General features: G+C 40.7%; 2 protein-coding genes across 2 annotated transcripts; both read right to left on the bottom strand.

Annotated features, from left to right (window-relative positions):
- Positions 1-8464: 8464 nt before the first annotated feature.
- LOC311045713 (macrophage-expressed gene 1 protein-like) lies at positions 8465-17775 on the bottom strand (the record flags this gene model as incomplete). The annotated part of the gene is made up of 4 exons (XM_084057705.1): positions 8465-9979; positions 10094-10188; positions 11292-11578; positions 17705-17775. 4 exons carry the CDS (start codon positions 17773-17775, stop codon positions 8465-8467), a joined length of 1968 nt encoding a protein of 655 aa, XP_083913831.1.
- A 3778-nt stretch (positions 17776-21553) lies between these two features.
- Positions 21554-24488, bottom strand: LOC311045778 (macrophage-expressed gene 1 protein-like; the record flags this gene model as incomplete). Its single annotated transcript, XM_084057829.1, has 4 exons — positions 21554-21729; positions 22024-22795; positions 22910-23004; positions 24116-24488. The coding sequence occupies 4 exons, from the start codon at positions 24486-24488 to the stop codon at positions 21554-21556; spliced, it is 1416 nt and encodes a 471-aa protein (XP_083913955.1).
- Positions 24489-24881: the final 393 nt, after the last annotated feature.

Below are 24881 nucleotides of genomic sequence, written 5' to 3' on the forward strand. Positions count from 1 at the left end.
GGCTAAAAGCTGCCAAAACGGCCATAATCATATTTCCTAGTACAGGGGTCTTCAACGTTTTCAGGCCAAGGACCCCCTAGCTGCAGAGAGAGATGAAGCAGGGACCCCCTCTATATTGTATAAAATGATTGTGTTTCAGATAAACGCGAAAGCGCGAGGCGTTGTGAGCTTGTAGATCTGTTTGGCTAAAGTTCTCCTCAGAAAAGGGATGCTAGGGTTCAAGTGGTTAAGGTAAAACAAAAACATATCACACAAAGATTTGGCGGACCCCCTGTAGTAACTCTTAGGACCCCCTAGGGGTCCCGGACCCCCTATTGAAGACCCCTGTCCTAGTATATAAATCATTCATGATGTGGTTTACGGTCGAAAGCAGGCTGACTGGATGAGACCTGCGTGGTATTTGACTGGAGGCTTATTCTCGTATTCATCCATCTCTTCCCAAGCTGCAGGCATGAAACTCAAGTTCACACAGAAGGTAAAAAACCTGCATGTTTAGATAAACCTGATTGAAAGCTGCTTGCGGATGTTGGAGCGGTGGGTAAAGTTATATATGTGAATTGCTCAGTGTGTAATAATCTGCTGAGCTGCAGTCTATATTTAGCACCGTGATGACAGCATAGCCTAATGGTTTGTCACGCCATGCCTGTTACTGCAAAGTTGTTGGTTTAAAATCCCTGGATTGCACTAGAAATTATTCTGAATGGATACAATGCTTTCCCTTGAGGGAGGCATTTCCCTTCTTAATATTATAATGTGAAACACGTTTTTTGATTGATTGTTTTTTGTTGATCAGGTATAAATGCACATCAAACTGGGGGTAATTGAAATAGACTCCAGCATGTTTGCATCAAGGTTTTATGCTCCCTAATGTCATGCACTATACAGTTACTAAACCCATTAATTATGTTATGGTTTATTATTAGTGTTATTAAAGTTACAAGTGTGCTACAAGTTAGTGTTTAGGAATTTTAAACAGCTTGTTTTTTTCCCTGCTATTGTTGTGACTTCAAGAAGTTCAGAATAAAATGTTTTTTTTTTTTTTTTTTTCCATTTATTTTTTATTGGATTTTTCAGAACATAAAAACAAAAATTTACAGAAAAGAAAAGACTAACACATTAACAACAAACAAACCGAACATACAAAACATACAATTACAAACATATAAGGGGAGGAAACTGTCTCTCTTCTACTTGGTCACTTATTGACTACTATGCATAGGCATAATCCATACACTTGGTCACATTTCAGAAAATAGAAAACAAAATGTCCATTAATGGGACAAATCCAACATACACTTTGTTCATTATGGTCAATCAAAGAAGATAAAGAAAATTAAATTAACTGAATTCAAATAAAATCTGGTCTTAATGTAGAGACATACATAAGCCATTTAAACCAGTTGTCCACAAAGACTTCAGTCCGACCTCTAAAGCTGAATGTAATTCTCTCCATAACAAATATATTATAGATTAAATCAATCCACTCATTTATAGTTGGTATAACATTTGTAAGCCATTTTTTAGTTAAGGCCTTTTTTGCCGCTACTAGTAATACCCTTAACAAATATTGATCTTGCTTAATACAATGCAGATCTTCTAGGTCAGCAAGATACATGGTTTTAAAATCAAAATTAATTTCGATTCCTATAACAGCTTCCAGGACACTGTGGACACTTCTCCAAAATGGGACAACAGAAGAGCAACCCCAAAAAATATGAAAATGGTTCGCCATCGTCTCCCCACAAGATCTCCAACAATCAGATATTGAATATCTTCTTTTCTGCGCTGGAGTGCAAAAGAAACGAGTCACATTCTTCCAGCTGAATTCTCTCCATGTGGGGGAATTAGTCATTTTCCATTGATGTTTGCATATCCTGTCCCATTCTTCCGTAGTTATTGTAAGGTTGCTCTCTGTTTCCCATCTTGCCTTAATATTCAGAGTGTTATCTCCTTTCAAATTTTGAAGGATCACATATATTTTTGATACTATCTTTTGATAGGTAGAGTCTTCATACGCATTTTGGAAAAGATCAATGATCTCTACTCCCAGTGTACCTTCTCTTCCTAATAGTTTCCTATTTATAAAGTCTCGAATTTGCATGTACCTGAAAAGGTCATGGTTCTGTAGATTAAACTTATCTTTCAGGTCCTGGAAGCTCATAACATTACCCTGCTTTAAAAGTGTACAATATGCAGAAAGGCCCTTCCCAATCCAACCTTTAAACCTCATGTCATATGTACTAGGCCTGAAGTCTGAGTCATGTGCAAACCATTTGAAAATTCCAATTTTATCCTTCAACTGATACCTCCTAATTATTTCCCTCCACACCCTCAATGAACCTGCTATCATCACATTTTTAGGATCTGACAGGTGCTTAATTAAGGATGGGTCTCCTACCAACATGTTAATAGGTAGACCCCTCCCCATCGAACCCTCCATGTCCTTCCATCTTGATCTATAACTCGGCTTACACCATCCAATCAGTGGTCGGATTTGAGCTGCTCTGTAGTAATCCCTCAAACATGGAAGGGCCAATCCCCCTTTTTCCTTTGGTAGTTGTAATGTTTTGAATCTCACTCTCGGTTTTTTCCCCGCCCAAATGAATCTAGAGATAACTTTATCCCACTCAGAGAAGTACTGCTCTGGTTTTCCAATAGGAACCGAAAGAAATAGATATAAAAGTCTTGGTAAAACATTCATTTTTACCGATTCTATGCGAGAGCTTATATTTAAATATGGAATTAAATCCCATCTATTGATATCGGCTAATATGTCTCTCCTGAGGGGGTCATAATTTAACTCTTCCAATTTGGATAAATCTTTTGGTAGTATAATGCCTAGATATTTCACAGATTGTTTATCCCACCCAATTTTGTACCTAGAGCGAAGGTATTGAGGGGGATTGTAATACATGCAGAGAGCCTGTGTTTTTTGTTCATTTAATTTGTACCCTGAGTATGACCCATATTCATCCAGCACAGACATCAATGCAGGCAAGGTCTCTGTCGGGCACGACAAATACAACAAAATATCGTCCGCGAACAAAGCCAATTTTTGTTCACCTGCTGGCATTAATATACCTTTAATCGAATTATTCTGTCTAATCCATTGTGCCAAAGGCTCAATAAAAATTGCGAATAGTACTGGAGAAATCGGACAACCCTGCCGAGAAGACCTCTCCAACAAAAAAGAGTCTGTGAGCTCACCATTGATTTTCAGTCTAGCTGATGGTCTACTGTAAAGGGACTCTACTGTCTTAATAAACACCTGGTCAAATCCAAATTTTTCCATAACTGTAAACAAAAATTTCCAACGAACTGAATCAAATGCCTTAAACGAATCAATGCTTATCAACATAGCTGGTATCTTATTCTGATTTATATGATTAATAACATGAATGGATCTTCTAATATTATCATGTGTTTGACGGGATGAAACGAAACCTGTTTGGTCCAAATGAATAATTTCGGGTATAATATTTTCAAGTCTTCGAGCCAAAATTGATGTGAACAGTTTATAATCCAAGTTTAATACACTAATTGGTCTATAATTTCCACAATCTGATTTGTCTTTACCTCCCTTTGGTATGACTGAGATAATCGCTTCATTCCATGATACTGGAATCTCGTTTTTTGTCAGAACCCAGTTGAAGGTCTTTTGTAAAATAGGTGTCAGAACCTCTTTCAGGGCTTTATACCATTCTGAAGTATATCCATCCGTTCCCGGGGACTTATTAGCTTTCAACCTGGTTATAGCCGAACAAATCTCTTCTTCTGATATTGGTGACTTTAAATTCTTGTTTTGATCAGCTGTGAGAGTTGGTAAATTTAGTGAGTTGAGTAATCTATGCATCTGCTCATCATTGGCGACAGGAGGCTGGGAGTAAAGTTTTTTATAGTAGTCTGTAAAACATGTCTTTATTTCCTCTAATCCATGATGTGTAGCCTTGGTACTTGAATCTGTTATTTTATATATTGTATTATCTGCTTGTTGTTTTCTGAGTTTATATGCCAATAGTTTTGTGTATTTGCTACCTCCCTCATAGTATTTTTGTTTAGTATACATCATTTTCTTCTGAATTTCTTGGTTATATAATTGGTCAATCTGATTTCTTTTGGTTGCCATTTCCACTTTGATTCTAGGATCAATTGAATCTTTATGTTTTGTTTCAAGGTTTTTCAACTCTATTTGTAATGTATTGAGTCTTTCTGTTCTTTGTCTTTTAAGATAAGATGCTAATGCAATCACCTTACCCCTCATTGTCGATTTGCAGCAGTCCCATAAAACTGATGGGGACACCTCACCATTATCATTGAATTCTAGATACTCCTTTATATCCTTCGTAAACTGTTCTATTCTCTGTTCATTCAATATACTTGGATTGAACCTCCAAAGCGTGTTCCTTTTTCTGTTTGTTGTAGCCAGGGAAAGATACACTGGGCAATGATCAGAAAGATCCATTGTTCCAATTTGACATTTTTGCACCTTATTTATATCTGTTCCAAATAATAAATGGTAATCTAATCTACTATAGCTCGAATGTGGGGAAGAAAAGTGGGTATAGTCTCTGAGTGATGGATTCATATGTCTCCAGACGTCCACCAGTCCTAATTCTGAAATTACTGAGTTTATCTTTTTTGTTATTCTATTAGATTGCGCTGGTCTCCTTCCTGATGAGTCGAGGGGGCCCAAAGTTATGTTCAGATCTCCCGAACACACAAGGACCCCCTGTGCCTCTGTTGCTATCCTGTCAAATATTTGCATATAAAAATCTGAGTCTGAATTTGGGGGGATATATATATTATAAAAGGTAAACATATTTCCATCGATTCTTCCTCTGATCATTACAAATCTCCCTTCTCTATCCTTGATGGTTGAAATATGATCATACATTACTTTCCCAGAGATTAGTATAGCTACTCCTCTAGTATGTCTTGAACCGTTTGATGATGCAAAAACATATTTAAATCCCTGTCTTTTGAGTTTTTCATGTTCCAGCCCTGTCATATGAGTCTCCTGAAGGAAAGCTACATCTATGTTTTCTTTTTTTAATTTTGAGATTGTTTTCCTCTGTTTAACCGGATTAAGAAGCCCATTGACATTCAAAGAGATGAAGTTTATCATGTTATATCAGTAATTAGATGCAACCAAATATTTCCAGTGCTATGTTGTATAAGATAGTAACCATCATGAATATGAATCACATTAAACAAAACAAAATAAAACAGAACTCCCCTTATTGAAACAAAAAACAAAAACACACATGTATGACAACACAAAGCTTCCTTGTGTGACAGGTCTTTAAACCTGACAAATCCCCTGTTGGAGGGTGGAGGGTAAAAGCCCTTCCAAAAGGTTGGGGCCCTCCCTAGTGGTGGAATGCCAAAATCACACCCACATTCCATTCCTACTAGAAAAGTCCAACTAAACTAAATCAAAACGCTAATCCACTCAATCATTGATCATAAAGATAAACGAAAATCAAAGGACATGTTGCCTTACTTAAATTACCAAGAACGGGTAACCTCTGGTGTTTCATGCTTGAACTCCCAACTCTTCTCCTATTTGCAGCTGGTTGCCTCCAGTCACAGCTGGTTGCCATGTGAACGCCCTCTGTATGACCCCTTCTACGTCACCGTCAGGGTCCTCCACTGGAACGGTCATTGGGATACCCCTTCGGATCATCTCTTGTGCTGCTGCCCTGGCGTCTTCATATGTCTGTGTCCCGTTGCTCCATTTAATTCGGATTTTTGTGAATGGTGTTTGGTATCCTATGCCATTCTGTTTGAGCACTTTTCTGATTTCTCCATAAGATCTGCGTTTAACCATCACCTCGTTTGGATAGTCATGGTCAAAGAAGCACTGCTTGGCATTAACGTGAACCTTGTTTTTCCAGGCCAGTTGTAGAACAGTTTCCTTAACCTCAAATTGCAAAAAGTTCACAATAATAGACCTTGGTTTGTCACCAGGTGCTGGCTTCTTTGCCAAAGATCTATGGGCGCGCTGGATCTGGAGAGGCACGTCTTTTAATGGGAGCTGTGTAGTTAACATATTTTCCACAAACTTGATCATTGAGTCTCCTTCTGATTCTTCATCCACTGAATAAATTCTTATATTATTTCGACGGGACCTGCCTTCCAAATCGATAACCTTTTCCCGTAGCTTGCGTTGTTCTTTTAGCAGACCCAGGAGCACGTTCTTGGTCACGGTGCCACTCGCTTCCACATCCGAAATGCGCTGCTCTGCCTCGGCTATTGATTGACCGTGAGACTGGAGCGTCTCCCCCACCGTTGTTAGCTTGCTGTTGATTTCTTGTTTTAGCGCCGACATCTCCTCCTTAAAGTCCTTTCTCAAGTCATCTTTAAGCTCAGAAATCGACGCCAGTATTTCTCTTCTGAAGTCGCGGAGATCTTTTGAAAGCGAGGTCATTTCGTTACCGTGTCCGGAGGTTTCCCCAGCCGCATGGGAGCCGCCATTATCCGCACTTTCTTGTACTGTATCCATCGGGGTTCTTTTTGGAGTAGTTATTGGTTCAGTTACCCACTGTTTCAGATTCCTTTGACTTCTCCTAGATTTCCCCCCACTCATATCTTTTCCATTCGAAAGTTTCTTATCACCATTTATTCGAGTGGGGAGATTAATTTTAACTTGATTGAGGGAGAGCAAACGATTACACGTCTGCCTCAGACATGGCTACTACCGGAAGTCAGAATAAAATGTTTTACATGAATATACCTTCCTGTGTGTCTGGTGGTATCCCACACGGTGTGTTTGAATTACAGTATGTATAGTGCATGATGTACATTTGAATGGCAGTTTATACATGTAGCCTGACCTTATGGTCACTGGTTCTCTCAACATGGGGTATGGGGACCTCCCTGTCTCTCCAGCTCTTTAATAAACAGAAAATACATTTTCAGGTAGGTGACACATTTTCAGCCAATCAGGAGAGAGCAATTTATCTGCTTCATTTTTATAGTGTTCCAGTTCCAATTGTGTCTGCTCTTTTCTTTGTGTCTTCACTTCCCATTATAAGGATAAGGATAATTCCTTTTAACAGGTCGTTCATGAAAGTCCTTGCGGTCTTGTTTCCAATGAGAACCTGTGAGCAATTAGGGGTTAAGAGTCTTGCTCAGGGACAAATTTCATTTCATCGACTCATATGCTGGCGTGGCCTGGAATCGAACCTGGGGCAACCAGGGCCTCTGGCTCCCTAGGCGGGCTCACTAACCACTCAGCTATGGCCGCCCCATGTTGTTTAATCTGTATCCTGACTGACTTCTCTATCCTGATTGGACAACATTGGTATCCTGACCTGAAAATGTTCTGCTAAAGAGCTGGAGAGACTCCTGTTACTGAACAAACACACGAGTACTATCAGAATATAGAGCTATTTAACACTTATTTTAACCAAAGAAAATCACTTACTTAGAAAATCACTTACCCTTACCTTTAGAACTGATGATTCTACAGTGTATTGGGGTCTCAGAGATGGGGGAGGGCATAAAATGGGGGGAGGGGGGGGTGCTGGGGGGGGTGGCCTAATGCACATCAAATGGGGGTAATTGAAGTTGAAAAGGTTGAGAATCACTGGAACAGTCATAGATCAATACCTGATCATTTGGACCTGTAGCCTTCAAGATGACTGCTTTCTCTATTTTTTTTTTAAATAAACAAGACATAATGAAAAAGACAAATAAAAAATAAAGACGAGATACACAAAAAACACCACAAAAAGAAACTCAACATGTTCAGTTTCACCAGAAGTTTTGTTTCCAGTGCTAATGAAACAGCCTGTTTGGGGATTAGAAAATGTTCAGCCTTTGACAGTCAAACCACAGCACACTCCTAATGGCCATAATTACATTTAACTTCACTCAGTTACTATTAATTCCAAGAGCTGCATAACCTACACAGTATTTGGGTGTTTCTCAAATGGGGGTACCCCTAGAGGTGTTCAGAGGTACTGCAGGGGGCATGTGAGAACGTGGGAAGTGAAAATAACAAGAAAAAAGAAAATAAAGATATGTTTAATGCTAAAACATTGACAAACTTTGAGTAAAGCTGCTGATCTGTCGAGTGTTAAGCCACGTTTAATCACAAACTTCAAATTCAACTGTTATTGAATAGAAAGACATTTATTTGCTGTTATATGCTTATATGTTTTATTTTGAACATAAAAACTGGACTTACTTACTGAAATGTTATGGTCACAGTTTAATATAAATCTGCTCAGGACAGGGGTCATAATTCAGAAGAATCAGACAATCAACTTTATTGTCCCATCACATCACAGGTTCACAGATGAAAAGTAGTGGATGATTATTATAATTTTTTACCCCTCCATTTTGTAGCCTACTTTTTTCATGAGAAGGGAGAGGCTCTGGTAGAAATACTGTAGAGTAAGATCAAAAAAGCACTTCCTATACAGTATTTGCGTCAAGGTGCCAAAACCCAAGAAACTCAAGAATGTTTTTTATACAATGGCAACCCCTTCTTCCATCTTACTGTGAGCACCACACCTGCAATTATGAAGCTGATTAAAGCAATGACCCCCAGCCCTATACCTGCCTTCACCCCATGTGCATCAGCAGAATCTGGGGCATGCATCTTGATCAAGTCCTCAGCATTATCTGTCTCAGTGCTTATCCATGATTTAGATGAACTCAGTTTGATCCAGGTTTTGTTCCCTTCTGTCATCACTGCGATTGTGTTGTGTAGCAAGCTCATCACTGGAGGTTTAGTGAAAGGAGGTAAACGGATTGACAGCGAATAGGTAGACGGATTGTTTAGGAACTGTTCTGACTTGACGCAGTAGAGAATCTCACAGCCGTCAATGACTGCGGCTTGATGCTGGCTGAACTGGGGAGGACAGTGAGTCTGATCTCCTGCCAAGGGGTTCGTTGAGTCACAGCTGAAAAAACCGCCAAAGGGCACCGTGTTTTGGGCACGTTCATAATCATCACTCAAACAGATCATTAGATCAGCCGAAAGAGTCAGGAATTTAATTGGGGTGAAGTATTGAGGACAGCTCCTTTTTTTGGTGATAGGATTCTCAAGGGAGTTGCCATAGAGACCTCCAAACAGAAGCCCTTGGTCCACTTCAGGATCATTGGAGTAGCACCAGTATGTACGGACTTTCATAGAGACAAGAAAACCTGACGTATCAGTGTGTAATAACATTGATGTGTAATGTGCACCGCAAGAGTAATCACCTGTAAGTGGGTTTTTCTGACGCGGTTTCTCGCAGTCTATAGGATTTATAGCATTTGTCTCACATGTCTGGTAGACTCCACCAAAACCGAGGTGTGTGGCTGCCCCCACACAAGACTGGTCATCAACGTTAGCCTGAAAGTTAAAGTTTGGCGAGTCAATGTCAACACAGCCAGGGTGGGTGTTGACTGTATAGTAGCGCTTTATGGCCTGTTGCAGATAGAGAGCCACCTTGTTAACGGTGGGCTCTGGCAGATCGGGAAACGTGTTGGTGTTTATGACATAGTGTAGTGGCAGCCCAGACCGGTCAATAGCAACAAGGTTATTTTTGGTGCCTTCTTGCCACACGTCAAGACTCATGTTAGGGTAGAAGGGTGCACCTCCGTGGCTCTCGATGAAGGAAGAAGTGACGCTATTGTCATATTTGCTCTGCTCCGATGAGTCATGTTTGAACCCAATATCTACACTAACTGAAAACAATAGCAAAAACTTATAGCCAGCTGCTGCTTTGACAGAAGTCATTTGGGAGTCACTGCTTGAGACATAGGACGACTTGATGTAGTCGTCTTTAACTAAGGTAGCCCCAGCATCAACACTAGTTACCACATGGGTTCCATAGTCGGCCACTATCTTCTCTGACAGGTAGGCGGCTTGTCTGCTTTGGTTATTTGCAATGGCGTCTGCAACGTTCTCTACTTGTCGAACAAAGTGGGGATCCAGAGTGAAATCAGGATAAGCTTTAACTGTGTAAATGTTGTTCCGTATCTAGGAAAATGAAAGCATGAGACAAAGGGAAAATGTATATTAGTAACTACATAATTTACCACATTTGCAAGACCACATAAAAAGAAAAAGAAAAAAGAACATAAGTGAACTCACTTGTACTCTGCATGTGTCAGAGCGGTCTTTGACTTGGTTGGTTTTCATCCTCTTATGTTCAGCAGAGAATTTAGCAGTCACTCCATGTTGTACACCTGTAAGACATAAGATTAATTACCTATCATTAATGAAATAACAAAAACTAGAATTGAAATTATGGAACTAGAACCAGAATGAAAACAGTTTAGTTTACTATGCTAAAATCATAGATAATTCCTTCGTTTTTGTCTTTGTCAATTCATTTCATACATAAGCCTAGTATTTTTGGGTAGATCTATCTTGTAATTTTGTAGCTGTGCCAGTTTTATAACACATTACACGGCTTGGTTGAATGCTTGATTCTGATTGGTCAATCACTGAATTCAGCGGTGTGTTATTTCTGGATAATGACCGATGAGGGGTGCGGAGAGGAATGCAGCCGCTCTCTCTGAACCTCCAGATGAGACGCAACTGATATATACTTCTCCATACAAAGGTGTTTTACCGGATTTGTGATGCTGTTGAAAAAGCGCTCTCTCCAGTACAGGTAGAGTTGAATGGTGATGGTCCTCTGTATGTTAATGACCTTGGCCTTGACCTTGGCTTGGTCATTGTTCTCACAGAACAAGTTTGTCTAGTATTCTGACCCTGCCTCAATGCATTAGAAGCTGCTGCCAGCCACTTTTTTTTTTTTTTTTTTTTTCTCTCGTTTTTTTTTCCATTAAAAGGAAGTATTAAATGGCGTTTTCTAAAATCACATCGTGGGCCAGATTTGATGACGTTGCGGGCCAGAATTGGCCCGCGAAACACCAGTTTGACATCAATGTGCTAGACAGACGGCCGCTGCACCTGGCATAAACCTTATCGAATACTTTAATTACCGTAAGTAAGGAAATACTACGTTTTGTTGTTACATTTAGGTCAATGTATTTATTGAGTAGCCGTGTAATAAGCGGGGTTCAATCATCCTGTCAGGGTTTATTTCTCAACAATGACCGCTGCGCAGTCAATTATCCCTTGAATAAATGTCTTGCTCTATACAAATAGCCCATATTACAATAAAAAACAAAAACTAACACAAACGTAATTAAAAACTAAACTAATACTTTGCAATAAAAAATAATAATAAACTGGCAAACGTGCTTCAAAATGAGTAAAAACTCAACTGAAAACAAGTTGAAATAATAATAAACGGTAAAAAAATAATAATTATAATAACCTTGGTAAGACGCCTCTACATTGATGGATTCAGCTGTGGAGCTGCTGTGCTCCAGCCAGGAACTGATGATCTCTGCGTAGGTTTGAACATTTGTCACTTTCCGGGGGATGACAAACACCTCGTCAGGGACCAGGTAGTACCCGTCCTCGGTGGTCTGGCACTGGGTGTAGCTGAAGTTCATCACCCGACCCATGTCCAGGTTCCTCAGGTTGTCCCAGCCTCCGCCAGGCAGGACCTCCAGGGCTGTGATGGAGGGGGCGGTGGAAGAACGGCAGTGTTGAAACCAACTGGCACGGAGAGGGAGGCGGCCAGGGGAGCAGACATGTAGGAAAAAGAGAAGCAGCAATGTTGCTGTTCTCTGGGCCATGACTGAGTGAGAAATGAGCAACCTCTTTTTTATCTTCACTTAAATATGACACATACAGTATGGCACGCCCACTTAGGAGGGCGTGCACAACATCCCCTATGTGTAAATGCATTACTTTCCATTTCAAAGAAAACGTTTCCTTGTGTTTGTTTGTACTTGGACTGACAAGATAAATACGTATAGGCTAAATGTTAATATTGTTTATACATTTATACTATACCTTATTGTAATATCCTCTTTTAGTCTATTGCTGCTGGTTAAGCTCTGTAGCTGTTCTTCTAAAAACAGCCATGCTGTCAGTATTTGTAACAATTAGAGAAACCACATAATGGGGACATTTTAAGTGCTTTAATAACAGTTTGATGACATAATGAATAGGATGGATCCCACTGCTGTATTTCTGTTGTAATAAAACAAAGAAGCTACCTGAAAAGCTGTGTTTTCCATTTCATATCGGGTTCTGCTTGATTCATGGTGCAGATGTTGTTTATGGGGAGGGATTTGTCTCAAAATTATTTGTGAAACCAATACCATGATGCACAAATATTCCATGACTAACAAATGTATTTCCATGATTTACAAATGTGTTTTGCATTCTACAAACACAAATTATTTATTTGTGATTTTTATAAATATGAATTCATAATTGTTGTAAAAAAATATTATAATTATACTTGTGTGTGAATCTATCATAAAATATCATTTGTAAATCATCAATTCTGCGTGTGAATTGTTGAATCTGCATTTGTGAGTACACCAACACACGCATTCAGTTTTGAGACTTCACACTCTTTGGGTGAGATTCACTCACAAGTCACAAATACCTGCAGATCCACACGTGTGCTTGGACTGCCCCTTGGACTGCCCATAACCCCATGGCAATTACAGCCAGGTGGGCACTGCCACTAATCCCTTAGACAGGAGGGATTTCAGAAAAAAAAGAGGCATTTGTGGGTGAAAAATGTGAAGATGAATATTTTACATAATTCAAGGACGCTGAATCTGAATAACATCGTTCCCAAACAAATGTTATTGTTTTCAACCTTCTAATTTGCATTAAAGAAATCGCTGCCAATGTTGAACAATTTCTTCAATAACTCTATAACAAGGCAAGCAAAACTGAAAAATAAAGTGTCTATATCTATGTTCTGAGGGTCAGACAATGTATGTGTGTAAGGTGTTTTTTTTAATGTAATTTGTGGTAAGCCTAGTCTAAAAAAAAAAAAGAAGAAAAAAAAAAAGAAAAGCCAATTTTACATCAAGGTGCCCAGATGTCCCTAGTGCCCAGCTATCCTGTTATCCCTGCATCATACAGTACCACAAACAGCCTAACACGTTAACTTTAAAATGAGGGCAAAGTAACTACAATTTCATTTGACAGCTTCAGTCCATGTAGGACTTTCTTCAGTGCAAATTTCTGCCTTATCAAATAAAACAGATAAGGCAGGTGAGGATCAAAATGTACTAAAATATGTACCTGAAAACATTTGAGGTGAGAACAGCTGATGCAGTAACATGCATGCTTCAGCAGTAACAGACAGAGGTCATCAACATGTCCGTACACGGACAAACGTGTCCGTGGCAAGACGTGTATGTCCGTGGCACATTTTATAAAAGTCAACGGCATGTGAGGGACCACAGTGAGAAAATGGTGCAGGAAAAGAGCAAAAACAGAAGGCATGTCATCTGTTCAGAAGGAGCTATTTGCCACCAAGGCAAAGGAGGGCAGAACTGGACGAGTAAAGCTGGTGTCGTTAGCTGAGAGACAGTGTTTCAAAGTGTCCACTAATGACAATAACAACTATAATAACACTCAATCAGACTGGTTCCTTCTCCAACCTAAAAGTTAGCTCACCTCTGATCAAAGTTAGGTGCCTTCGCATTAAACTATTGTGACACTGCATTCAATTAAAACCCTGGCATGCCCTTAAATCACTCATCATGTAGGCCTACATATTATACATCATATGGTTAATAGAGATTGCTGGCTTTTCAAAAGACTCCATTAAGGTGATCGGGTATTCTCTGTTCATGAGAAAGTCCATGGCATGCACACGTAACAATGGAAAAAACACACCCTACAAGCTACACTTGATTTGTTTTGATTTATTAGACATAATAATTACATGTTAAATGCTTCTCACGGAAACGTCAAGGATACATGATGAGTGATTAATGAAGGGCATGCCAGGATTTTAATTGAATGCAGTGTCACAATAGTTTAATGCGAAGGCACCTAACTTTGATCAGAGGTGAGCTAACTTTTAGGTTGGAGGAGGTCCTAGGCTGTGGATGGAGGGTTTTGGTTTATTACACATAATAATGACATGTTAAATGCTTCTCACGGAAACATCAAGGATAAAATACTAATGGAACACTGCAACAAGGAAACTTGAGAGACGAAAAAGATATGCACATGATGAGTGATTTATGAAGGGCATGCCAGGATTTTTATTGAATGCAGTGTCGCAATAGTTTAATGCAAAGGCACCTAACTTTGATCAGAGGTGAGCTAACTTCTAGGTTGGAGGAGGTCCTAGGCTGTGGATGGAGGGTTACCATGGATTATGATTGTGAGTGTTATAGACACTTTGAAACATTGTCTCTCAACTAACGACAACCAGCTTTACTTGTCCAGTTCTGCCCTCCTTTGTCGTGGTAGCAAATAGCTACCACACACACACACACACACACACACACACACACACACACACACACACACACACACACACACACGCATGCACACACATATATATATATATATATATATATGCCAAGAAAATGCAATACCAGGTCAGAGTATTTAATAATGATGCAGCCACAGGTTAAGATGTATCACTGTAAGTAAGATCAATTTACTTCTACAGGGCTCACTGCCGAGGCTTACCAAGGGACAGGGGGGACTGGCTAACCAGCCCAAGTAGTCAGGCGATATTAGCAGAATATTTTCCAATCTTGGAATAAATTCCTTACCAAAAAAGATATTCACCAATGTGTTTGTAAAGGTGTCTTGTAACACATCTCACAAAGACTGAAATGCAGTCCCCCTAGGAGAATTTTTGACAGCTCCTTAAAGTTGGGGTACCCACCATAACCTTGGTTAAAAAAAAAGCCCCCCAAAAAAAAAATCAAAATTTAATTCTGTTTTAAGTAGCATATGAGGGGTCAAACTAGGGTGTTTTTATGATTCTGAATCCATTGCAAGCATTTGTTTTGCACCAAAACCACTCCTTGGGCTAAAAACGGCCATAGCCATCCTTTTCCAGGTATACTTTTTGTGTAAAAAGCCCATTGAGATTGGGCCGTTTTTAGCCCAAGGAGTGGTTTTGGTGCAAAACAAATGCTTGCAATGGATTCAGAATCATAAAAACACCCTAGTTTGACACCTCACATGCTACTTAAAACAGAATTAATTTTTTTTTGTTTTTTTTTTAAACCAAGGTTATGGTGGGTACGGTACCCCAACTTTAAGGAGCTGTCAAAAATTCTCCTAGGGGGACTGCATTTCAGTCTTTGTGAGATGTGTTACTAGACACCTTTACAAACACATTGGTGAAGATTTTTTTTGGTAAGGAATTTATTCCAAGATTTTTTTTGTATCCCCTGACTAAAGGCAGTGGCACCCCAAGCCACAGCACACAAAAATGAATAGGGTAAAATAATCTAAATATCACACAAAAAGGAATGGGGATACCACCACCACTGGAGCGGGCGTTGCCTGGTCCGGACTTGGGGCCTCAGCAACAGAACCCTAGGCAAAGAGAGAACAATAGTGAGGACCAGTATAATACATTAGGCTAGTTAAAATACATTTCACAGTAGTCAGTGTATGACCGGGGGTTTCACGCAACATACAGTAATCAGTAAAAATAAGCCCGACACCAGGGCTGACAGTCAGGGGGTGAAATGCCCGAGGCAAAGCAGCAGCGCTGGGTTTCCTCCTCACCAAGCCCTGGAAACACAAGCAGCAGTGTGTTAGCCTACTATTAAATAGTACTTAAAGAGTCTACACCATGAATTTTTAACTTTTTCTTCATTTTTGTGTGTTTTTGGTCTCCCCCACCTCTCTTCTGTTCCAACAAATACCCGACTTCGAGCATGCAGGCTTTCATAGGCTTTTATGTAAATTGGTCTGAAAACAGTCCGTCAGATTTGTTCCCCCTGCCTACGTCACGTCTGGGAACAATTCCTCCCGTTTTTCAGTTCCAAACAAAAAAAAAATAGTAAAAAAAAAAAAAAAAAGTTTTTATTTTATTTTTATTTTCATATTTTTTCATATTTTTTCATTGTTTTTGTTTTTCCACACAGAACCAGGAGATAACATGCATACAAACTGGCTACAATTGCATCATATGAGACAACAAGATTCCCTGAAAATGTAAAAACCTCTGTTCAATCCTTATATATATATATATATATATATATATATATATATATATATATATATATATATATATATATATATATATATATATATATATATATATATATATATATATATATATATATATATATATATAAAATTTAAGACAATGGATTAATGGAGTGTATGAGGTGTGTCAGACAATGAAACAATTAAAGTCAACGGTAATGTGAGTGACCACAGTGAAAATGGTGCAGGAAAAGAGCAAAAACAGAAGGCATGTCATCTGTTGAGAAGGAGCACCGAGGCAAAGGAGGACAGAACTGGACAAGTAAAGTTCATTTATGTTAGTTGAGAGAAAGCGTTTCAAAGTGTCCAATAATCAAATAATCAAGGTTTTATACTCCATAATGTCATGCACTATACAGTTACTAAACACATTAACAGGACCGTTGGATGTCACATTTCATTTGGGGTGATTTGTTATGGTTTATTATTAGTGTTACTAAAGTTACAAGGTGCTACAAGTTTTAAACAGCTACAGTTTTTTTTCCCTGCTATTGTTGTGACTTCAAGATGTTCAGATTAAAATGTTTTACATGAATATACCTTCCTGTGTGTCTGGTGGTATCCCACACTGTGTGTTTGAATTACAGTATGTATAGAACATAATGTACATTTGTATAGCATGTTATACATGTATCCTGACCTTAGATCACTAGAATAGGTCACTGGTTCTCAACATGGGGTCTGGGGACCACGCAGGAGTCCAAATAGACCCTGAGGGTGTACATGTACAGTGTACAGAGAGGGTTTTAATTGAACTCTCAGGGTTAAATTAAAACCATTTAACTGTCAGAGTTAAATTAAAACTGATGATTTTACAGTGTATATTTGGGTCTCAGAGATGGGGGGGGCATAACATGAGGGGGGGCTTTTGGCCTAATTGCACATCAAACTGGGGGTAATTGAAATTGAAAAGGTTGAGAATCACTGGAACAGTCATAGATCAATACTTGTTTTTCACTGTTCATTTGGACCTGTGCCTTCGAGATGAGTATTTTGGACACATTTATATACCTAGGGTATTGTATCTGTGAAACTAAACATTTCTGTATTTTCAGTTTCACCAGAAGTTGTTTAGTTTCCAGTGCTAATGAAACAGCCTCTTTGGGTATCACATTGACAAACTTTGTGTGATCTGTCAAGTTTTAAGCCAAATGTATCACAAACTTGACTAGTAGCCAACTGTTATTGAATAGAAAGCAATATTTATTTTCTGTTATATGCTGTTTTACTTTGAACATTCATAAAAACTGGACTGAATGTTATGGTCACAGTTTAAACTAAATCTGCTCTGGACGGGGGTAATAATTCAGAAGAATCAGAATCAACTTAATTGTCACATGTGACTTCAATGCAAGACTCGGTCAAAAGGACACACCTTACACATTCCATGAAGACACAAACCGGAATGGAGCATACCTTGCCGCCCTACTCCTGGAACAAGAACTATTGGCTGCAAACACCATGTTCAGGAAAAGAACTGGCAAAAGATGGACCTTCCAGGACCGGCCTACTGGTTTGAGACGTCAACTAGACTACATACTAGTGAGGCGAAAATGGAGGAATTCCATCTTGAATGCGGAACCCTACAACACCTTCAACTCTGTGGGTTCTGACCACCGGGTGCAGTATCCATGAGAGTGAGGCTGAGCCTTAGGATCCCAAAACCGAGCCCCAGGGTACGCCATGACTGGAGGACTTTCTCCACAAACCCTGAACTAAAAGCTAGATACACAGCAGAGGTAATGGACCGTGTTCACATACAAGATGTTAACTCACTTCAGGAACCTTCTTGGTACACACCAGACAGTGGAAGATGCCGAGAAGGAAATACCTGCAGTCCTGAGGGATCTCAACATTGATGACGGCCCTTTCACAGCTGGGGAATTTGCCAAGGTCAAAGCCTCCCTGAGGCAGGGGAAGAGTGCTGGACCTGACAGCATTCCACCAGAGGTAATCAAGAACTGCAATCTTGATGATGTCATCTTGGAGATCTGCAACCAAGCTCTGATGGAAAAAAACATGCCAGAAATATGGTCTCTCACACATCATGCCGGTACCAAAATCTGGGGATCTCTCAAAGCCTGACAATTACTGTGGTATCAGCCTGACCTGTATCATCGTGAAAAAGTTCAACCGCATGATACTGAACAGGATACGGAGTGCTATCGACCCCCACCTCAGGGAAAACCAAAACGGGTTTCGAGAGGGGAGAACCACCTTAGCCCAGATCCTTGCGTTACGGAGGATCATTGAGGAGGTAAAAAGGAACAACCTGGCGGCGGTGCTGTGCTTCATCGACTTCAGGAAGGCCTTCAACACTATCCACAGAGGAATGATGGTGAGAATACTTAAGGCCTACGATGTTCCTCCCAACCTACTCCGAGCCATTGGGACCATGTACACGGGAACGAGAGCCCAAGTGACCGACGGTAACAGCGAGGAGTTCAACATCCAAACCGGAGTGCTGCAGGGTGACACCCTAGCCCCCTTCCTTTTTATAACAGTACTGGACTATGCTCTGAGACAAGCTATGAAAGGAAGGGAGCATGAGCTCGGCTTCACTATCATGCCCTGAAGGTCAACGAGACACCCTGCAGAAACCCTGACAGACCTGGACTACGCTGACGACATCTGCCTGCTATCTGACCACGTAAAGCAGGCACAGGAGCTCTTGTCCAGAGTGGAGTTAGAGTGTGCTAGGGTTGGCCTCATGCTAAATGCAAAGACAACCGAGGTCATGACCTATAACATCCCCCAAGAACATCCGCCCCTAACAACAACAGAAGGCACTGTGCTAAAGGAGGTCAGTGACTTTAAATACCTGGGCGCATGGGTCGGCTCCACAGAAAAGGACCTTAAGGTAGGAAAGCACTGGCCTGGAGAGCTCTTAATGGCATGCCCAGTGTGTGGAAATCCAACCTCCCCCGACGCATCAAGATCAGTTTCTTCTCTGCGACTGTGGAGTCCGTTCTCCTCTACAGCTGTGAATGCTGGACACTAAAGCAAGCCCTACAGAAGTCCCTGGACGGGTGCTACACGAGAATGTTACGTGTGGTACTGAACATCAACCAGGACGAGCACATTACCAACAAGCGTCTGTACGGTAGCCTGGTAAACCCTCCCTCCAGAAATCTCATTTCCATTTGATTTCTGGAGTGAGTCTGGCATGAACGCCCATTCTGCAATATTGGCTCTGTACGCCAAACTGACGAGCCTATTAGCGTCGTCGCATATCGTTCTGTGATTGACAGCGACAGTTGGCCAATCAGGTGGCGAGTTTGAGTGAGCCCGAATGAAGCCGACTGCAGCCTGAGTGCCGCCGACAGAAGACGAACGGCAGCCATTGTTGTTGTCCGAGTACCTTCACTTCTTAGTTTCGTTCTTAAAACGGTCTCAAACTTCTGTTTTGAGGCACGGAATTTACTATTAAGATATCGTTTGGATAGAATTTAGTTGTTTAACTTCATATATGTGGTCAATTAATCATGACAGAGCCTATTTAAAAATATAAATTTAGAGAACCGGCAGGGGCGGGGAGTGACACGCATGTATCCCAATAAGGCAACGTATTTTGGGCATGGCCGTCTCAAAAGTCCCGTTGCGTCACATAGTCTGGAGGTGGTAAAAATGAACTGCTGATTGGCTGAAGGGGAAAAACGATCATTGGCTGAAGGGGTTGTCAGTCAACGGTATTACTCCCGGGGTTAGGGTTCGGGTTAGGTATAGGGTTAGTATAGTAAACGTCGGAGGCATGCGCTGTCGGAGGAATGGTCTGTCGGACTAACGTATTGCACCCATTACTCCCGCCCAACTCCAGCCCGCAGCCAATATTGCAGAATGGGCGATCATGCCAGACTCACTCCAGAAATCAAATGGAAATGAGATTTCTGGAGGGAGGGTTTACCAGGCTATCTGTACGGGGCACTACCAAGTGTATCAGAAAAGATAGCAGTCAGGAGGATGGATAGCCGGCCACTGCCACCGGCACCGAGAATTCCCGGTCAAAAAGCTCGTACTGTGGGAACCCCTCAAGAGGACGTCCCACACCTACCTACGTGGATGTACTAAAGAAAGATGCTGGTGCAGAAAGCACAAAGGAGCTGGCCAGATGTATGGAGAACCGAGATGACTGGAGACTCCGATGGAGGGCTCGTCTGAGGACGACGTAGAGAGAGACATCACAGGTTTACAGGTGAAAAGAAGTGGGTGATTATAATTTTTACATTTTTTTGTAGCCTGCTTAAAGGAGAGGTAGATCAGCTGTAGAGTAAGCAGGATTAAAAAAAGGATAGGAACAGATCCAATAATGAAAAAGATGCAGTAGGCCTATATAGAAATAGCAAATTGCAATTATTTTGAATTATTCTTTAAAACGTTTGTTTATCATTTATTCATCACATCATATGCTAGCTATGGTAAAGGGTGTACTTGGATTTAGAAATCGAACCCCACTGATCTACTGTATATCTCTGCTGTCGGGCAGAAACCAGCCAACTCCAAAATGTTCATTTTTCACGAAATAACAAAAACAAAACAAAAAGTGGAGTTAGGAGGTTTTGTTCATCATTGATAAGAACAGCTGAATGGACCTCCAAGCTCACAATGAGGTTGGAGGTCAAAAGGGGGTGGAGCCTGGAGTCAGCTAAACCAGCTAACTCCACCCCCCTTTGGTGGACTTAGCTGGTTTAGTAGAAAGTTTGAGAATCCAATGGAGTTAGCTGGTTTTGTGTTCAATAGCACTGATTTATGGGAAAAAATGCAAAAGTGTCAAAATGGAGTTAGCTGGTTTCTGCCCGACAGCAACGATATCATATGTGCCACAACAATAACATAGCTCATGTTATTTGCCTGATTAATGCATCTTTGGATAACACCTAGCCTCTAAGAGAGATGTGCAATTAAGCACTTCCTATACAGTATTCGTGTCGAGATACCAAAACACTCAAAAAGACACTCAAGAATGTTACTCTTGTGTATTTATGATACGATGAACAATAAAACATCTTGAATCATTCAAAATAATAAAGTTCACTGTATGATCTTAAACAGAAATGATTTAGATTCTTTGTGAAGAAAAAAATAAACAGTTCAATTTCCCAGTGTTCATTTATCCTCTCACTGTACAATACATGTCTGTGTAGGCTACTTGATAAAGTTAATTGTTGCTCCCAAGCAATGGAAGAGTCTCTTCCTCCCTGTGGCTGTCTTTTTTACACAATGGCAACCCCTTCTTCCATCTTACTGCGAGCACCACACCTGCAATCATGAAGCTGACTAAAGCATTGACCCCCAGCCCTATACCTGCCCTCACCCCATGTGCATCAGGAGAATCTGGGGCATGCATCTTGATCAAGTCCTCAGGATTATCTGTCTGAGTCCTTATCCATGATTTAGATGAACTCAGTTTGATCCAGGTTTTGTTCCCTTCTGTCATCACTGTGATTGTGTTGTCTAGCAACCTCATCACTGGAGGTCTAGTGAAAGGAGGTAGACGGATGGACAGCGAATAATTACCTCGGAACAGTCCTGACTTGACGCAGTAGAGAATCTCACAGCCGTCAACGACTGTGGCTTGATGCTGGCTGAACTAGGGAGGACAGTGATTCTGATCTCCTGCCAAGGGGTTTGTTGAGTCACAGCTGAAAAAAACTCCACAGGGCACCGCGTTTTGGGCACCAAGTTCATAATCATCACTCAAACAGATCATTAAATCAGCCGAAAGAGTCAGGAATTGAATTGGGGTGAAGTATTGAGGACAGCTCCTTCTTTTGGTGATAGGATTCTCAAGGGAGTTGCCATAGAGACCTCCAAACAGAAACCCTTGGTCCACTGCAGGATCATCGGAGTAGCACCAGTATGTATGGACTTTCGTATAGAAAAATAAAAACCTATACTCCTCTGTGCGTAATAACACATTGACGTGTAGTGTGCACCACAAGAGTAATCACCTGTAAGTGGGTTTTTCTGAAGCAGTTTCTGGCAGTCTGAAGGATCAGCTGCCTCACATGTCTGGTAGACTCCACCAAAACTGAGGTTTGTGGCTGACCCCACACAAGACTTGTCATCAACATTAGCCTGAAAGTTAAAGTTCGGCGAGTCAATGTCAACACAGCCAGGGTGGGTGTTGACCATATAGTAGCGCTTTATGGCCTGTTGCAGATAGAGAGCCACCTTGTTAACGGTGGGCTCTGGCAGATCGGGAAACGTGTTGGTGTTTATGACATAGTGTAGTGGCAGCCCAGACCGGTCAATAGCAACAAGGTTATTTTTGGTGCCTTCTTGCCACACGTCAAGACTCATGTTAGGGTAGAAGGGTGCACCTCCGTGGCTCTCGATGAAGGAAGAAGTGATGCTATTGTCATATTTGCTCTGCTCTGATGAGTCATGTTTGAACCCAATGTCTACACTAACTGAAAACAATAGCAAAAACTTAAAGCCAGCTGCTGCTTTGACAGAAGTCATTTGGGAGTCACTGCTTGAGACATAGGACGACTTGATGTAGTCGTCTTTAACTAAGGTAGCCCCAGCATCAACACTAGTTACCACATGGGTTCCATAGTCGGCCACTATCTTCTCTGACAGGTAGGCGGCTTGTCTGCTTTGGTTATTTGCAATGGCGTCTGCAACGTTCTCTACTTGTCGAACAAAGTGGGGATCCAGAGTGAAATCAGGATAAGCTTTAACTGTGTAAATGTTGTTCCGTATCTAGGAAAATGAAAGCATGAGACAAAGGGAAAATGTATATTAGTAACTACATAATTTACCACATTTGCAAGACCACATAAAAAGAAAAAGAAAAAAGAACATAAGTGAACTCACTTGTACTCTGCATGTGTCAGAGCGGTCTTTGACTTGGTTGGTTTTCATCCTCTTATGTTCAGCAGAGAATTTAGCAGTCACTCCATGTTGTACACCTGTAAGACATAAGATTAATATAGATAGTTACCTATCATTAATGAAATAACAAAAACTAGAATTGAAATTATGGAACTAGAACCAGAATGAAAACAGTTTAGTTTACTATGCTAAAATCATATAGATAATTCCTTCGTTTTTGTCTTTGTCAATTCATTTCATACATAAGCCTAGTATTTTTGGGTAGATCTATCTTGTAATTTTGTAGCTGTGCCAGTTTTATAACACATTACACGGCTTGGTTGAATGCTTGATTCTGATTGGTCAATCACTGAATTCAGCGGTGTGTTATTTCTGGATAATGACCGATGAGGGGTGCGGAGAGGAATGCAGCCGCTCTCTCTGAACCTCCAGATGAGACGCAACTGATATATACTTCTCCATACAAAGGTGTTTTACCGGATTTGTGATGCTGTTGAAAAAGCGCTCTCTCCAGTACAGGTAGAGTTGAATGGTGATGGTCCTCTGTATGTTAATGACCTTGGCCGTGTCTTCACGGCTTGGTCATTGTTCTCACAGAACAAGTTTGTCTAGTATTCTGACCCTGCCTCAATGCATTAGAAGCTGCTACCAGCCACTTTTTTTTTTGTATTTTTTTTTTCTCTCGTTTTTTTTTCATTAAAAGGAAGTATTAAATGGCGTTTTCTAAAATCACATCGTGGGCCAGATTTGATGACGTTGCGGGCCGGAATTGGCCCGCGAAACACCAGTTTGACATCAATGTGCTAGACAGACGGCCGCTGCACCTGGCATAAACCTTATCGAATACTTTAATTACCGTAAGTAAGGAAATACTACGTTTTGTTGTTACATTTAGGTCAATGTATTTATTGAGTAGCCGTGTAATAAGCGGGGTTCAATCATCCTGTCAGGGTTTATTTCTCAACAATGACCGCTGCGCAGTCAATTATCCCTTGAATAAATGTCTTGCTCTATACAAATAGCCCATATTACAATAAAAAACTAACACAAACGTAATTAAAAACTAAACTAATACTTTGCAATAAAAAATAATAATAAACTGGCAAACGTGCTTCAAAATGAGTAAAAACTCAACTGAAAACAAGTTGAAATAATAATAAACGGTAAAAAAAATGAAATTATAATAACCTTGGTAAGACGCCTCTACATTGATGGATTCAGCTGTGGAGCTGCTGTGCTCCAGCCAGGAACTGATGATCTCTGCGTAGGTTTGAACATTTGTCACTTTCCGGGGGATGACAAACACCTCGTCAGGGACCAGGTAGTACCCGTCCTCGGTGGTCTGGCACTGGGTGTAGCTGAAGTTCATCACCCGACCCATGTCCAGGTTCCTCAGGTTGTCCCAGCCTCCGCCAGGCAGGACCTCCAGGGCTGTGATGGAGGGGGCGGTGGAAGAACGGCAGTGTTGAAACCAACTGGTAGGAGGACGGAGAGGGAGGCGGCCAGGGGAGCAGACATGTAGGAAAAAGAGAAGCAGCAATGTTGCTGTTCTCTGGGCCATGGCTGAGTGAGAAATGAGCAACCTCTTTTTTATCTTCACTTAAATATGACACATACAGTATGGCACGCCCACTTAGGAGGGCGTGCACAACATCCCCTATGCGTAAATGCATTACTTTCCATTTCAAAGAAAACGTTTCCTTGTGTTTGTTTGTACTTGGACTGACAAGATAAATACGTATAGGCTAAATGTTAATATTGTTTATACATTTATACTATACCTTATTGTAATATCCTCTTTTAGTCTATTGCTGCTGGTTAAGCTCTGTAGCTGTTCTTCTAAAAACAGCCATGCTGTCAGTATTTGTAACAATTAGAGAAACCACATAATGGGGACATTTTAAGTGCTTTAATAACAGTTTGATGACATAATGAATAGGATGGATCCCACTGC

Source organism: Gymnoscopelus microlampas, assembly GCF_963454915.1.
Source record: "Gymnoscopelus microlampas genome assembly, chromosome: 1".
NCBI classification, from domain to species: Eukaryota; Metazoa; Chordata; class Actinopteri; order Myctophiformes; family Myctophidae; genus Gymnoscopelus; species Gymnoscopelus microlampas.